Here is a 17,200-nt window from a genome sequence, read left to right on the forward strand (position 1 = left end):
AAAAAAGTGGTCCAACTAAAACATGAATACGTAATAAAAAATGGAGGTTCCTATTTTAAAAAATGCAGTTGATATCCGTTTGATCCATTGCAGCACCATCTAGTGGGCCAACCATAGCGCCATCTGGTTTCCCCCTTCAAGCTAGACAAGTTTTGTTCTTTGTAGTTTTTTTGTTTGACACTTATTACGCGAGATATTTGGCCCGGTCACTATCAATGGAACACCCTGTATAGTATAGCTATACAGAAAACAGGTTCATACATTGTACAAAAGTATTTGAACTTTAAACCTTGAACTGAATATTTTCCCAATGTAAGAACTTCTATTATAAATCAACAGGTAACCTGCTCATCATTTCTTTTATGGTGGCTATTGTGGAGACCTGTGACCAGCTATGATGATGACCAGTGTATTCTGCCAGGGGTGCCCATAAGACTGTTTGTAGGGGAGAGGGGGGAAGACTTGGGGGAATGGAGTAGGCTATTTGTAATGTTTTGAAAGATGAATGGCGAATTGGAACTACTCATAAAGAAGTTCCAGTTCTGACCCTCTTAAAAACCTGCGTCATATCAACTTCTAATCATTTTCTTGAAACAAATGCACATGAATGCACTATATTTTTTTCCTTTCCCTGAAAGCTTTGAGGGGGTGAGGGGGTGGCGGAGGTAGGGGGGGGGGGAAGCAGCTGCACCCCACAAGTATGGAGTATGGGCATCCTGGTACTCTGTCCCAATAACAATATGTTTGACACCTGCACCATACAACAGATATTCTACCCCTAGCCATCCAGATACTGTGACAGTATTAATGGAAACAAATTCTTTAAAAATTTGTAATACTTGTTCATTTTTATTTTTGATCCATTAAATGTGTGTGTGACTGTGTCTCACATATGCCTAAAATGTGGTGAATCAGCCTGACACAGAAACAAAATTGGTTACTAGGCAGGAAGAGAATTAGTGCACGATCATGGAACTTTTTTTTTTCACTTTGAATCACCCATCTTTGGGGTACGTCAGATCAACCACATGCTTATGCTCTCTTTTTCTCCCAATAGTTCTACATTCTATCTGATCTCTTCTTTTTTTCCTCCTCTGATAACAATCAGTTTCCTGGTGTTGATATTAACTTCGAACCTCTTAGTTTTGTCTTTGGTCACAGTCTTGGCTGTAACATTCTTTAACGTGACTTCAGTAATCTGAAGTGCTCTTAAATCCTTTTTCATTTCCTTAAACCAATTGAGTTTAGTCCTTTTTTTGTAAAAGAAGTCAAAGATTTGTTTAGTTAGTCTGTCAGGATTCATTCAGAGTATGTGTCCGTAGAAATCAATCCTCCTTTTCCTCATGGTTTCCAAGAGTGTCTGACTTTGCATAGAGGACTTCATTTGTATAGAAAACTTGTTTGTTATTTTAGAATTTGGGACCCATGATGTTCCTCAAAATTTTCCTCTTCTTGATTTGCAATTTCTCCATTTGTCCTTTCCTCCCCGTCACTAGTGTGTATGCTGCATAGAGTGCTTCTGGCTTAATTACTGTGTTATAATGCCTTATTTTGGTGTGCCAAGAGAGGGCTTTCTTACTGTATGTGTTTTTGGTTTTTTGAAAAGCTAGTTCAATTTTGGTCCTTCTCGCTTCCATTGTTTTCCCTGCAAAGCTGTTCCATTCAGTCCATTCCCCTAGGTACTTGAAACTCTTAACCACCTCTATTTTTTGAGCTCTTACTTTAATTCTCTTAGGAGTGACTAATATGTTCATCATAATCCTCATTTTTTCACAAGAAATCTTAAGTACTATCTTCCCTGCCTGCTCTTGTAGCTCAGTGATTTGTTCTTTAGCTTCCTCTCATGTTTCCGTGAGCAGTGCCATGTTGTAAGCAATTCCATTCCCTCACAACTTTTTCAAGTGCACAGTTAAACAGCAGGGGTGAGAGAGCATCCCCTTGTTAGACCTTTGTCCTGATCTCAAAAGGTTCCAATAGTTCACCCATGAATCTGACTTTAGGGGACGTATTCATGATCATCACCAGGGAAATCCCTCTGTAGTTGCTGGGATCAGATTTAGGACCTTTTTTGTGAACAGGATGTATCAGGATCATTTTCCATTCCTCTGGAATGATTCCTTTCTTCCAGGTCTCCTCAAAAAGTTTCTGAAGTAAGACAATTGCATAATTCGGCTGTTATCTGATTTTTCCCTGATGCCTTGAAATTTTCCATATGATTTAGTATTGCCTGGATCTCACTTACAGATGAGGCTTTAGAGTCTGGGTGTGGTTCCTCGCAGTTTAGAACTTCCTTGAAGTATTATGCTAGTATCTTACAGTTGCTCCTATTACTATACGCCATGTTTCCTTTATCGTCCTGAAGTTGGAGAGTTGGGGGGGTCCTATCTGTTTAGCTTCTCCGTGAAGATCCAATAATAGTTTCTCATGTTGTTCTTATCAGAGTTGTCATTTATCTTCCTGAGCAGTTGGTCTCCTTGTACCTTCTTAACTTTACTGATCTCCTTGGATACCATCTTTCTAGTTTCAGAAAGTGCTGCCAGGCACTTTCGCCCTTTTTGGTTTGCCAGATGTGCCAAGCCTTCTTCCTAAGATCAATACACTCATCATTCCACCACATGTGCTTCTTCATCCTGGTAAAAGGACCAAGCTGCTCTGCCATGGCATTTATAATTCTAAATTTTACAGAATTTCAACAGGAATAGACAGAGCATCAACAGTTGCATAACCAGTGTGCTCCCTGCCGCCGTTGGATAAGCAGCTGCAGCAGCAAGTCGTATACTCCTAGCTCACTCATTTGTTACATAGTTTAATTCTTAATTTCTTTGCGTGTTTTTGGTACTTGCATTGTTTAATTCATAAATTTCGGGCGTATTATAGTATTTGAGAGTTGTAGCATCGCGTTTTAGTACCTGAATAGTGTAAATTCGTGTAGTCGTTTGTCTTCTGTTTTTGTTTTGAACGGCCAGTGTCGGTTGGTCACAGTCAGTGTGCTCCCTGCCGCCGTTGGATAAGCAGCTGCAGCAGCAAGTCGTATACTCCAAGCTCACTCATTTGTTACATAGTTTAATTCTTAATTTCTTTGCGTGTTTTTGGTACTTGCATTGTTTAATTCATAAATTTCGGGCGTATTATAGTATTTGAGAGTTGTAGCATCGCGTTTTAGTACCTGAATAGTGTAAAATCGCATAGTCTCCTTCCGCCGCCGAGCAGTGTCAGCAGTGCGCAAGTAGCAGCATTACTGTATTTACTAGGCAATCTTGTATTTTAATAACCGTTTAAATTTTGTCGATTTGTTTGCGCTCTCTGTAGATTAGTTCAGACGTTCTTTGCAAAACAGTTTTTAGCATGGATAGGGACTGCAACTGCTGTGTTCGGATGCAGGCTGAGTTGGCATCCCTTCGCTCCCAGCTTCAGGCAGTGTTGGCTTCGGTCACACAGCTTGAGGCTGTTGCCAATGGGCATCACTGTGGGGGTCCGGATGGGGGTTTGTCGGGGATGGCCAGCTGTCCCACGCATCCCCCGATTGGACTACGACTGTGGTTGCCCGGGATACTGCCCGCATTGAGGCTGATCCCTCACCTGTGGTAGAGTGGGAGGTCGTCTCAAGGTGTGGCAGGGGGCAAAAGACATCCCGGAGGGCTGAACGGAAGGCCTCTCCAGTTTGTCTGACGAACCGGTTTCAGGCTCTGTCACAGGCTGATACTGATCTTCGGCCTGACATGGCTGCTTGTCCTGTTCCAGAGGTTGCCCCTCAGTCTGCAAGATCCGGGCGGTCGCAGAGGGTGGGCTTACTGGTAGTTGGGAGCTCCAACGTCAAGCGCGTAATGGGGCCCCTTAGGGAAGTGGCAGCAAGAGAGGGGAAGAAAACCAATGTGCACTCCGTGTGCATACCGGGGGGAGTCATTCCAGATGTGGAAAGGGTCCTTCCGGATGCCATGAAGGGTACAGGGTGCACCCATCTGCAGGTGGTCACTCATGTCGGCACCAATGATGTGTGTCGCTATGGATCGGAGGAAATCCTCTCTGGCTTCCGGCGGCTATCTGATTTGGTGAAGACTGCCAGTCTCACTAGCGGGATGAAAGCAGAGCTCACCATCTGCAGCATCGTCGACAGGACTGACTGCGGACCTTTGGTACAGAGCCGAGTGGAGGGTCTGAATCAGAGGCTGAGACGGTTCTGCGACCGTGTGGGCTGCAGATTCCTCGACTTGCGCCATAGGGTGGTGGGGTTTCGGGTTCCACTGGATAGGTCAGGAGTCCACTACACGCAACAAGCGGCTGCAGGGGTTGTGTGGCGTGGGCTGGGCGGTTTTTTAGGTTAGATGGCCTTGGGCAAGGACAAAAAGGGCAACAGCCTCAACGGGTGCGGGGCAAAGTCAGGACATGCGGGGACCAAGCAGCAATCGGTATTGTAATTGTCAACTTTCGAAGCTGCGTTGGTAAAGTACCAGAACTTCAAGCGCTGATAGAAAGCACCGAAGCTGAAATCGTTATAGGTACAGAAAGCTGGCTTAAGCCAGAGATAAATTCTGCCGAAATTTTTACAAAGGTCCAGACGGTGTTTAGAAAGGATAGATTACATGCAACCAGTGGTGGAGTGTTCGTCGCTGTTAGCAGTAGTTTATCCTGTAGTGAAGTAGAAGTGGATAGTTCCTGTGAATTATTATGGGTAGAGGTTACACTGAACAACCGAGCTAGGTTAATAATTGGCTCCTTTTACCAACCTCCCGACTCAGCAGCATTAGTGGCAGAACAACTGAGAGAAAATTTGGAATACATTTCACATAAATTTTCTCAGCATGTTATAGTCTTAGGTGGAGATTTCAATTTACCAGATATAGACTGGGACACTCAGATGTTTAGGACGGGTGGTAGGGACAGAGCATCGAGTGACATTATACTGAGTGCACTATCCTAAAATTACCTCGAGCAATTAAACAGAGAACCGACTTGTGGAGATAACATCTTGGACCTACTGATAACAAACAGACCCGAACTTTTCGACTCTTTAAGTGCAGAACAGGGAATCAGTGATCATAAGGCCGTTGCAGCATCCCTGAATATGGAAGTTAATAGGAATATAAAAAAAGGGAGGAAGGTTTATCTGTTTAGCAAGAGTAATAGAAGGCAGATTTCAGACTACCTAACAGATCAAAACGAAAATTTCTGTTCCGACACTGACAATGTTGAGTGTTTATGGAAAAAGTTCAAGGCAATCGTAAAATGCGTTTTAGACAGGTACGTGCCGAGTAAAACTGTGAGGGATGGGAAAAACCCACCGTAGTACAACAACAAAGTTAGGAAACTACTGCGAAAGCAAAGAGAGCTTCACTCCAAGTTTAAACACAGCCAGAACCTCTCAGACAAACAGAAGCTAAGCGATGTCAAAGTTAGCGTAACGAGGGCTATGCGTGAAGCGTTCAGTGAATTCTAAAGTAAAATTCTATGTACCGACTTGACAGAAAATCCTAGGAAGTTCTGGTCTTACGTTAAATCAGTAAGTGGCTCGAAACAGCATATCCAGACACTCCGGGATGATGATGGCATTGAAACAGAGAATGACACACGTAAAGCTGAAATACTAAACACCTTTTTCCAAAGCTGTTTCACAGAGGAAGACCGCACTGCAGTTCCTTCTCTAAATCCTCGCACAAACGATAAAATGGCTGACATCGAAATAAGTGTCCAAGGAATAGAAAAGCAACTGGAATCACTCAATAGAGGAAAGTCCACTGGACCTGACGGGATACCAATTCGACTCTACACAGAGTACGCGAAAGAACTTGCCCCCCTTCTAACAGCCGTGTACCGCAAGTCTTTAGAGGGACGGAGGGTTCCAAATGATTGGAAAAGAGCACAGATAGTCCCAATCTTCAAGAAGGGTCGTCGAGCAGATGCGCAAAACTATAGACCTATATCTCTGACGTCGATCTGTTGTAGAATTTTAGAACATGTTTTTTGCTCGAGTATCATGTCATTTTTGGAAACCCAGAATCTACTATGTAGGAATCAACATGGATTCCGGAAACAGCGATCGTGTGAGACCCAACTCGCTTTATTTGTTCATGAGACCCAGAAAATATTAGATACAGGCTCCCAGGTTGATGCTATTTTTCTTGACTTCCGGAAGGCGTTCGATACAGTTCCGCACTGTCGCCTGATAAACAAAGTAAGAGCCTACGGAATATCAGACCAGCTGTGTGGCTGGATTGAAGAGTCTTTAGCAAACAGAACACAGCATGTTGTTATCAATGGAGAGACGTCTACAGATGTTAAAGTAACCTCTGGCTTGCCACAGGGGAGTGTTATGGGACCATTGCTTTTCACAATACATATAAATGACCTAGTAGATAGTGTCGGAAGTTCCATGTGGCTTTTTGCGGATGATGCTGTAGTATACAGAGAAGTTGCAGCATTAGAAAATTGTAGCGAAATGCAGGAAGATCTGCAGCGGATAGGCACTTGGTACAGGGAGTGGAAACTGTCCCTTAACATAGACAAATGTAATGTATTGCGAATGCATAGAAAGAAGGATCCTTTATTGTATGATTATATGATAGCGGAACAAACACTGGTGGCAGTTACTTCTGTAAAATATCTTGGAGTATGCGTGCGGAACGATTTGAAGTGGAATGATAATATAAAATTAATTGTTGGTAAGGCGGGTACCAGGTTGAGATTCATTGGGAGAGTGCTTAGAAAATGTAGTCCATCAACAAAGGAGGTGGCTTACAAAACACTCGTTCGACCTATACTTGAGTATTGCTCATCAGTGTGGGATCCGTACTAGATAGGTTTGACGGAGGAGATAGAGAAGATCCAAAGAAGAGCGGCGTGTTTCGTCACAGGGTTATTTGGTAACCGTGATAGCGTTACGGAGATGTTTAATAAACTGAAGTGGCAGACTCTGCAAGAGAGGCGCTCTGCATCGCGGTGTAGCTTGCTCGCCAGGTTTCGAGAGGGTGCGTTTCTGGATGAGGTATCCAATATATTGCTTCCCCCTACTTATACCTCCCGAGGAGATCACGAATGTAAAATTAGAGAGATTAGAGCACGCACGGAGACTTTCAGACAGTCGTTCTTCCCGCGAACCATACGCGACTGGAACAGGAAAGGGAGGTAATGACAGTGGCACGTAAAGTGCCCTCCGCCACACACCGTTGGGTGGCTTGCAGAGTATAAATGTAGATGTAGACCAGGAACAGCTGTTATATAGACAAACTGAATAAAAACAGCTTCAGTGTCAACTCATTCAGCCACACTGACAGAAAAAAAAAAGAAGAAGAAACTGCAATGTCAGCACAACTGCAATGCTGCGATGTATGCACAACTTCAATACTGATAACAACAATTTCAGCTGCTGCATGGACAATGTGTGTGGGACATACTGAGCTTTGCCCCCCCTCCCCTACCCCCCTCCCAGTATAATTGCAATTTGCACAAGCAAAGGAAAAAATGGGATCTTAGTGCTAATCAACTGTTACAGCACACTACAGCATTCCTGTACTAAATGATAACTACCAAAGCCATTTTCTTCTTGGACCATTCACAATACATACAAACATCTTCACCCTTGCCTGACAAGTAGTTTTATTTTTAATCATTTTTATCACAACTCAGCCCTCTCTCTACCTCCTAAGAAGTATGTGCGAGGTCTACTACCATTCCGCATGCAAAGAGAACAGGCTACTGCATGTCAGGTATTTTTGAGTGTCCCATCCATAGTCTGGTCCCCTTGCAAGTGTCCAGAGATGGAAGTGTTCAATTTATGATCCAGTTCCAAATGATGGAGCCATGTAAAATCTTTCTAATTATGTTAGTGTCCACTTCTACATCTTAAAAGTCTATTATAGAAAATAAATTCTGTCATTAAATGTACTTAAGAACATTAAATGATTCAAAGAAGAACTGCAGTAATTAGGTGGTAATCTTTAAGAAACACAAATAATGAAGCAGGTTACTCTCATAAAATTATTGTGCCATTAGGATAGGTGTGCTTGTACAAGAAATGCAGTAAGTTCAATAGTATGTATCCATCTCAAGTAAAGAGCCACAGGCAGGCAGCACAATACAAATAAATGAGCAGTAAAAAGGTTAAGATTGTATACAGAACTAGACAGTTAGCCCTCTCTGGTAATTTATACCTCAAGTCGTTCATATTCATACCTGATCGTTCATCCAGTTATGATGAATGCAGATGAACTAATCAGTGAATGGACAAGAAACAATTTTAACAGTTTCCCAAGCTAAGTGTTATCAGGGAGAATCTTTCTTGATAGATTAACTTTTCAAATTAACTTTTAAACAACAAATCTCCAGAACTTAGAATTGGTTAAACTCTTGTGATTGGAATTATATGAAGAAGATATGTACAGACTCTTCGATTATTAAATTAGGAAACATTCTGGATATAAGTTGGAGAAATAATGTCACTCTACTCAGCTATATAACGATCTTTTAGATGCTTGATTGAGCTCTTACGCAGTTAATTTTATCACTCTCAAATTTCTCCTCTCACCTTCTTGCACATATTGGAATATGCTGGAAAGTTCAAAACACTATTATGGAAGACTACAATTTCCAATGCAAACTGAACTGATTTCTGAGATTGTCTGATGCATAAAACTTTCAAGAAGAATTAATATTTGTTTTCCTAAAAATTGCAGTTGAGTAAACTTCTTATTTGCTACTTACTGCCAATAACTATGTGCAATTAAGACCAATAGAAAGTCTGATCAGTTATGATAAATTCTGCTATCATAACATCATTACACATAATATACAAAGCGCAGATTGATGTGTATAGAATAAGATATTACACAGACCCCACCCTAAGAATGTGCATTTTTAACCACTCATAAATAATTAAATTTGATTTTCTTGTACAGATTCAGATTTTAGCAAGAGGACATTAGTAAAAGAGTTTTTCAGAGGGTTAAATCCAATTGAAAAACATCACTGGAATGATACTGGTTATATTGGCAAAATATTTATTCTTTTGCAGGTAAGAACTTCCCCATTTCATTCATAGAGACATAAATAATGGGGAAAGAGAATATATCATCTAGATTAGTTGTAACTTATTATATTCATGACATTTAAATAACTTGTTTATTGACCATATCAATGAAATGCTCACTATGAGTTCTGTTTACAGTCAGGTTGGGTATATCATCCATTCTGGATATCAATGTTTAGTACAGATCTTGAAACAGTCTTTGCTGTGGGAAAACTTTATGCATGTAACAAATTGTAGTATGTCTTACTATTATTGTTCTAGTATGTCAAACCAGTTAGGAGACCAGAAAATATCAAATATACACTACCACATATGGTGTAATATACATTCCAGATACTGTCCCTAACTGTATCCAAAATTTTACTTCCAGAGTATAGCAAAAATTTAAAAAGATTAAAGAAATGAGACAGGAAACTGAGTGAAGTTGGAACTATTAGGGAATTAGATTAAGTCAGCAAAGTATTTGGACAGTTTGTTCATGAGATACTTATAAAAGTCACATGATGGTGTAATCTCATATTAACTGTATACTTCCTAAATTGTTACAGCAGAGGACATTGCAGATATTGCACACTATTCATGGGTTATGGCTTGCATGTGCTTGTCTGGGGAGCAGTAACCATGCCTTGGCTTTACCTATGTTAGAGGAGTGCTTCTTTGACTTCTACATAGATATTGTACACTCAGAGGCCAAGTTGTGGTGGCGGCAGCTTATGTCAGTACAGAATGTGTTCATACAAGGAGCATACTAGTTAAGAAGGAATCCACCCACCTGTCTAGCCGTACGGTCTAACGTACTGCTCCCCGAGTGGGAAGGCGTGTCGGTCCCCAGTACGAATCCACCTGACTGATTAGTGTCGAGGTCCAGTGTGCCGACCAGCCCGTGGCTGCTTTTTGAGGTGGTTTTCCATCTGCCTCTATGAATGAGGGCTGGTTCCCCTTATTCTGCCTCAGTTACACTATGTCCGCAATTGCTGTGCAAACACTGTCTCCACATACGCGTACACCATAATTACTCTACCACACAAACATGGGGGCTACACTCGTCTGGAATGAGACGTTCCCAGGGGATCCACTGGGGGCTGAACTGCACAATAACCCTGGGTTCGGTGTGGGGCAGCAGTGGGGTGAGTGGCCTGCTGTAGCCTGTTGTGGGGTTGTGCGCCACTGAGGGCTATGGTGGGGACAAAGCCTCTCCATTGTTTCTAGGTCCCCAGTTCAATACATACATACATACATACATACATACATACATAAGAAGGTATCCCCATTTGTAATGTGCATTACCTTTTTGTATCATAAGCTGCAAGTGATTCTGGAGCATACTTCTAAATTATTCTTTAGGGTGCATGACTATCCATTGGTGGTTGTTTTATTCCTCCATGTACATAAACACTGTACTCCACAAGTCACCACATGGTGTGACATTTCCTTTTCTATTCAACGCAGAAATGGAGCAAGGGGAAAAAAACCACATTTATGCCTCAGTATAAACCCTGATTTCACGAGAGAAGGAAAGTTGCTACTCACCATATAGCAGAGATGCTGAGTCGCGATAGGCACAATAAAAAGATTCACACAATCATAGCTTTTGATCATTAAGGCCTTTGTCAGCAGTAGACTGTGAATCTTTTTATTGTGTCTATCGCGAGTCAGCATCTCCGCTATATAGTGAGCAGCAACTTTCCTTCTCTCATATTGTTACATTCCACCCTGGATTTTCCATTGTTTGATTTAAACCCTATTTTCTCTTTTCTTGTCCAAAGGGTCTATATGTGAGACATATGTTGGCAGTAAGAGAATCATTCTGCAGTCAGCTGGATATGCCTGTTTTCTAAATTTTCTTAATAGAGTTTTACAAGAAGAACGTTGTCTCCCCACCAGGGATTCCAGTTCAAGTTCACAAAGAATCTTCATAACACTCATGTGTTGGTGGAACATGTGGGTAACAGATCCAACAGTGTGTCTCTGAATTGCATTGAAGTCTTCCTTTAATTTGATCTGGTTAGATGAGCTACACTTTCCTAAAACTCTCCAAATAGCTGAAGTCAGCCATTTGCTTTCCCTTCTTCCATCCCTATGTGTTCACTCCATTTCATATCACTTTGCAGCATTATGCCTAGACATTTAATCTAGGTGATTCTGTAGAGCAGCAAACTACAATTACTGTATTTGAACCTTACAACATTGTTTTTCCTACTCATCTTCATTAACTTACATTATTACACATTTACAGCAAGCTGCTATTCATCACACTAAATAGAAATTATGTCTGAGTTATCCTGTATCCCTCTACAGTCACTCAATGATGATACTTTCCCATATCCTACAGTGTCAGCAGCAAATAGCCACATGTTGCTTCTCATACTATTTATCAGATCATTTATGCTTATAGAGCACAAGAGCAGTCCTATAAAACTTCCCTGGTGCACTCCTGATTATACCCTTGCCTCTGAAGAACACTTGCCATTGAGGACAACACACTTGTTTCTACTACTTAAGAAGTCTTTGAGGCACTCACATGTGTGGGAACCTATTCCATATGCTTGGACCTATGTTAACAGTCTGCAGAGCAATGCTCTGTCATAACTTTCAAGAAATCTAGAAATATGGAGTTTGTCATTGACACTTCATCCATGGCTTTTGGGATATAGTGTGAGAAAAGGGCAAACTGAGCTTCACACAAGGGATGCATTCTAAATCTTTTTGGATTTGTGAACAGAAACTTTTCTATCTCAAGGAAATTTATTATATTTGAACTTACAGTATGTTCAAGAATTCTGTGGCATACTAATGTTAAGGATAATGGTCTATAATTTTTATATCTGTTCTTTTAAATACAGTTGGGACTTTGTGCTGGGTGAGAGATTCTTGATATATGCAAGCTAAGTAAGAGACCAATGCCATTGAGTATATGAGCCATAATGTAATCACACACCCAAAAGAATTGCACTGATATATGACTTCAGTCATGAAAGATTGCAGTCATTTACTGTTGAGCACCTCTGTGATGTTTTTATGCTGATTAAACAAACAATTGGTAAGCTTTCAGTTGTCTTCTGAATATTCCATATAATTTCACTGTAATACTATTCTGTGCATTCATTTCATAATAATATCTAAGTTTAGAAAGTTCTGGTTGAAGATTGTGAATTATTTAGCAATAAAGGTAACAACTCACTGAAAGGCAAAACATCTACATCAGAGATAGGCATTAAAAAATAATAATAATAATAATATTAATAATTCAGCAACAGAAAGATTCACATTAAGCAGGAAGGAAGGAGGAAGGGGATTTATCGACATAAAAAACCTACATTATGGACAGGTAGACAATTTAAGAAAATTCTTTCTAGAACGAGCAGAAACTAGCAAAATACACAAAGCAATCACTCATATAAATACATCGGCTACACCACTGCAATTTCATAACCACTTCTACAACCCTCTAGATCACATAACATCAACAGATACGAAGAAAGTAAATTGGAAAAAGAAAACACTACATGGCAAGCACCCGTATCATCTGACACAGCCACACATCGATCAAGACGCATCCAACACATGGCTAAGAAAAGGCAATATATACAATAAGACGGAAGGATTCATGATTGCAATACAGGATCAAACAATAAACACCAGATATTACAGCAAGCATATTATTAAAGATCCCAATACCACAACAGATAAATGCAGACTTTGCAAACAACAAATAGAAACAGTAGATCACATCACAAGCGGATGTACAATACTAGCAAATACAGAATACCCCAGAAGACATGACAATGTAGCAAAAATAATACATCAACAGCTTGCCTTACAACATAAACTTATAAAACAACACGTTCCCACATACAAGTATGCACCACAAAATGTACTGGAGAATGATAAATACAAATTATACTGGAACAGAACCATTATAACAGATAAAACAACACCACATAACAAACCTGACATCATACTCACCAATAAAAAGAAGAAATTAACACAACTAATCGAAATATCCATACCCAATACAACAAATATACAAAAGAAAACAGGAGAAAAAATTGAAAAATACATCCAACTGACTGAGGAAGTCAAGGACATGTGGCATCAGGATAAAGTTGACATTACACCAATTATACTATCAACTACAGGAGTCATACTACACAATATCCACCAGTACATCAATGCAATACAGCTACATCCAAATCTATATATACAACTACAGAAATCCGTAATTATTGATACATTTTCAATCACCCGAAAGTTCCTAAATGCAATATAACATATACTGTACAGTTAAAAGGAAGTCACACTTGATCAAGGTCCGCGTCACTTTCCATTTTTGACCAGACATAACGTCTGAGAAAAGAAAGAAATAATAATAATAATAATAAAAAAAATGTAGAGCTTGACTAACTTTTGAAATGCACTTCCTTTTTCTAGCTGTAGGAAAAACATGCGCGCGCGCGCACACACACACACACACACACACACACACACACACACACACACACGCGCGCGCATGCACATGTCTGTCTCCCTACATTGTTCTCACTTGACTGCGAGCTCTTTACTGGTCCACGGTGAGTGTACTTAGGTAAGGTGGGGGTGTGGGGTGTGGCAGGGTGAAGGATGGAGAGAGATTGGAGGCAGTGAGCGGGTTGGGGGGAAGCATCTAGCAGCTTGTGGGAGAGTGGAGAGCCATCTGTGGGCTATCTAGGGGTACAGGTAGAGGGGGCAACTGGCAGATGGCTGGTCATGTGATTGATGTAACAGCCCACAACTAACTGCTGTGGAACCACAAACTGGGCAGTGGTACTGGGGCATGGGGTGATTAACACACACACACACACACACACACACACACACAACCACACACACACAACCACACACACACGCTCATGCACACATAGATATACTATGGGGTGAGGGTTGGGGGCCAGTGAGTTACCTTAGGTTTCAGCTAAGAAGGTTACGGGAGCAAAGGATTGCTGTAAGGATAGCCCCCATCTGTAGAAATTTTCTCAGAAAAGCTGGTGGTGGTGGAAGGATCCAGATGGCATGGATTGTGAAGCAGCCATTGAAATCTTGCGTGTTGCATTCTCTTGCATGTTGTGTGACTTGGTGGTCCACCTTGTTTTTGACTACAGTTTGACAGTGGCCATTTATTCCAGTTGACAGCTGATTGGTTGTCATACCAATCTAAAATGCTGTACAGTGGTTGCAGCAGAGGTGGTCCGGTCACAGGCTGATCTGATCCCATCAGAGGTTGGTGTTTTGTAAGGTGTTTTAAAATATGCCATCTCTTTCTTAGCTCTTCATGTGTAAAAGTATCTCAGAAATCAATAACTTTCTTTTGTCCTTTACTAATATTCATTAAAATAATTGCTCTGTGTGGCAGACTAAAATTTAAATCAAGATCTCTGGACAGTGTGTTACAAATTATACCTTCAGGGCATGTAATGTGAAGTGCGTGAAAGGTTTTATTTGTTGAGGTCTCTTTGCCTTCTTCTTGTGACATAGCATATGGTCTGGATGTGGTAAAAGAATTATTTCGAAACCAGTCTGTGAATAGTTGTTTTTATGCTAAAAGCTACTTCTTTGAGTGGAATACAGTCAGATATATTTTAATTTGCAAGAAAATATGTGTAATATTATTATTTTTCTACAAAACTGGTGCTATAGGCAAGACTTTGTGCTTTGAATTATTTGAAAGCTTTTAAATTCTTTAAAGTTTTTAAAATGTTTTTTGTCACAATAACTTTTGTGGACAAATCTCCCTGAACAGTAATTGTGCCTTCTTCACTCTTGTGGTGAAATGCAGTGAAAGTTCTGAACAGTGCTTTCAATTTTGACATCTCATAGAGCACAATACGTATAGTTGCTATGCTTAAAGTGAACCACTTTCTCTCTGCTCTTTGCTTACTATTATTTAATTTTTTTTATTTATTACTTTCTTCTTTTGTAAAATGCACAAATTTTTCAATTATGAGGGACAGTCAAATGAAAACTGAACATCTGCTGCAGTGATATGATGGAATTGTTCCATTCAAGAGTAATCATCACAACATTAAGTCATTAGTGCCCCTGGGAGATGGAGATGTTCAATACCTGTTTCATAGAATGTGGTTGGCCAGTGACAGATCCACAACTGCACCCACTCTTGCACTTCTTCATCTGACTGAAACCACTGATCATGCAGATGTTTCTTCACGTCACCAAAGATGTGAAAATCACATGGTGAATGATATGGGCTGCAAGAAGGATGTTGCAGTGTTTCCCAACCAAATTGCTGAAGCATAGCCTTTGTGCAGTTAGCATTGTCGGGGTACAATAGGATGATTCCTTCAACAACTTTCCAAGAGCTTGAGAGCAAACCACAAAGCCAGCAATGGAAGCATCCCACATGTAACCCATCAACACTCAGGAATGCTGTTGGATGCAATCATCCTGTAGCACGGGTATACCTGCCCCCAAACAAACTACTGGACAAAGGTTATAATTCAGCAGTTTGGTTGGGAAACACTGCAACATCCTCTGTACAGTTCAGATCTTTCGCCATGTGATTTTCCTATCTGTGGCAGTCTGAAGAATGACATGTGGATGTCAGTTTCAGTCTGACGAGGAAATGCAAGAGTGGGCGTGGTTGTGGATCCATCAGCAGCCAACCAAGATCCACGAAAAAGGAACTGATCATCTCATCTTGCAGTGGGACATTTTAATGTGTGCAGTAATTACTTCTGAATGGAGCCATTCCATAGGATCATTGTGGTGTGTGTTGGGTTTTCATTTGCCTACCTCTTATACCATCAGAATGTGACATATTCTTTTGATATCATGCACTCCATTACCATACACAGCAGTTGTCACAAATGTTCTCTGGAAATGTATCAGATTATTTTATTAAACTTTTGCAATATTTCAGTGGAGTATGTGATTACCATCTGTACATGATTATGTTTATTCATTATGTTCTGAACAACATGACTGAAAATGGAAAATCTAATGACACAAACTGTCATATTGCAATATGTAGTGCACAGACACTTGACAACAGGTACTAGCATTGGCAGCATAAAGGCTGCAAGATTCATCTGCCAAAATAAACATCATTATCTCAAGATGATAACCACATTCTCTGTTGTAGCACTGAAAAGTTTTAGTGACATTGTATTACACAATGCCAAAAAGCAATGAATCATCTGGCCTCCTGCATTTCAGGAGCTTGCTGCAGAAGTTTTCCAACAACAGATAGATTTTGAAAAGTATTATCTTTACATTATTTCTAACACAATTAATATTTAAAGTGTCTATTATATTTGTACTTTCACTCAGCATGCTGGAATCCATAATGATGAAAAATTTCGTGACTTACGTGAAATGGGTCACTACACTAGTGCTAGTATAGCTAATGATTGGGACTCAAAAAACAGACAAGTCCCAATGAACCAGAGAAATTATGGTTTTATTCATAAATGCCCATGTTGATCACATATACTATACAATTTAGAAAGACTAGTTTTGGCTTACTGCCGTCATGTGACAAAAGGGCTGAATACACAGCAAATATAGGAATACATAAAAAGATTACATGCCTAACAGCCATATATACCAGACATTCATACTATTAAATGTATTCTGATACAAGTATCAGCATCAAACAATCTATATCCATAGCTAGATAATATGTTCCAGTAATGGCCTGCTGGTGTCATATTATTATACAGACACAAATGTAGCCATTAGAGGGTACTAGTGCTGTGGCACATGAGTGATCAGCATCATAAATCCAATAGTTTAAAATATAAAATGCATAGTAATTAATTAAAATTATTTCACATGGGAATCTTGATATCTAACAATGAAATTCAGTTTGTAGAAATAAAATCCATATTTAAAATCTGAATAAACTTGTAAAAGGTGACAAAAAACTATTAACAGATACATCCTAATGTGACAAAGTAAATAAAGCAACACTGTGTGAATGCTAGAATAAAAAGTTTAAAAAGTAATATAGACTCTGTTTGATCTTCCTGACAGATTAAAATTGTGTACCAAACCAAACGCAAACTTGGCACCTTTGCCTTTTGTGGGCAAGTGCTCAATGAACTGAGGTACCCAAGTGTGACTCATGACCCATTCTCACAATTTTGCCCTTGCAAGTACCTCATCTCCTACCTTCCAAACCTCACG

At 40.2% G+C, this 17,200-nt stretch overlaps 1 protein-coding gene across 1 annotated transcript in view; it reads left to right on the top strand.

Annotated features, from left to right (window-relative positions):
• Window positions 1-17,200, top strand: part of LOC124595129 — a 160,441-nt gene that overhangs the window by 100,637 nt on the left and 42,604 nt on the right. The window contains exon 4 of the mRNA XM_047133728.1: window positions 8,889-9,004. Coding sequence (XP_046989684.1) covers window positions 8,889-9,004 — 116 coding nt within the window. The remainder of the gene's footprint in view (window positions 1-8,888; window positions 9,005-17,200) is intronic.

The sequence above is a fragment of the Schistocerca americana genome, chromosome 1 (assembly GCF_021461395.2).
Source record: "Schistocerca americana isolate TAMUIC-IGC-003095 chromosome 1, iqSchAmer2.1, whole genome shotgun sequence".
NCBI classification, from domain to species: domain Eukaryota; kingdom Metazoa; phylum Arthropoda; class Insecta; order Orthoptera; family Acrididae; genus Schistocerca; species Schistocerca americana.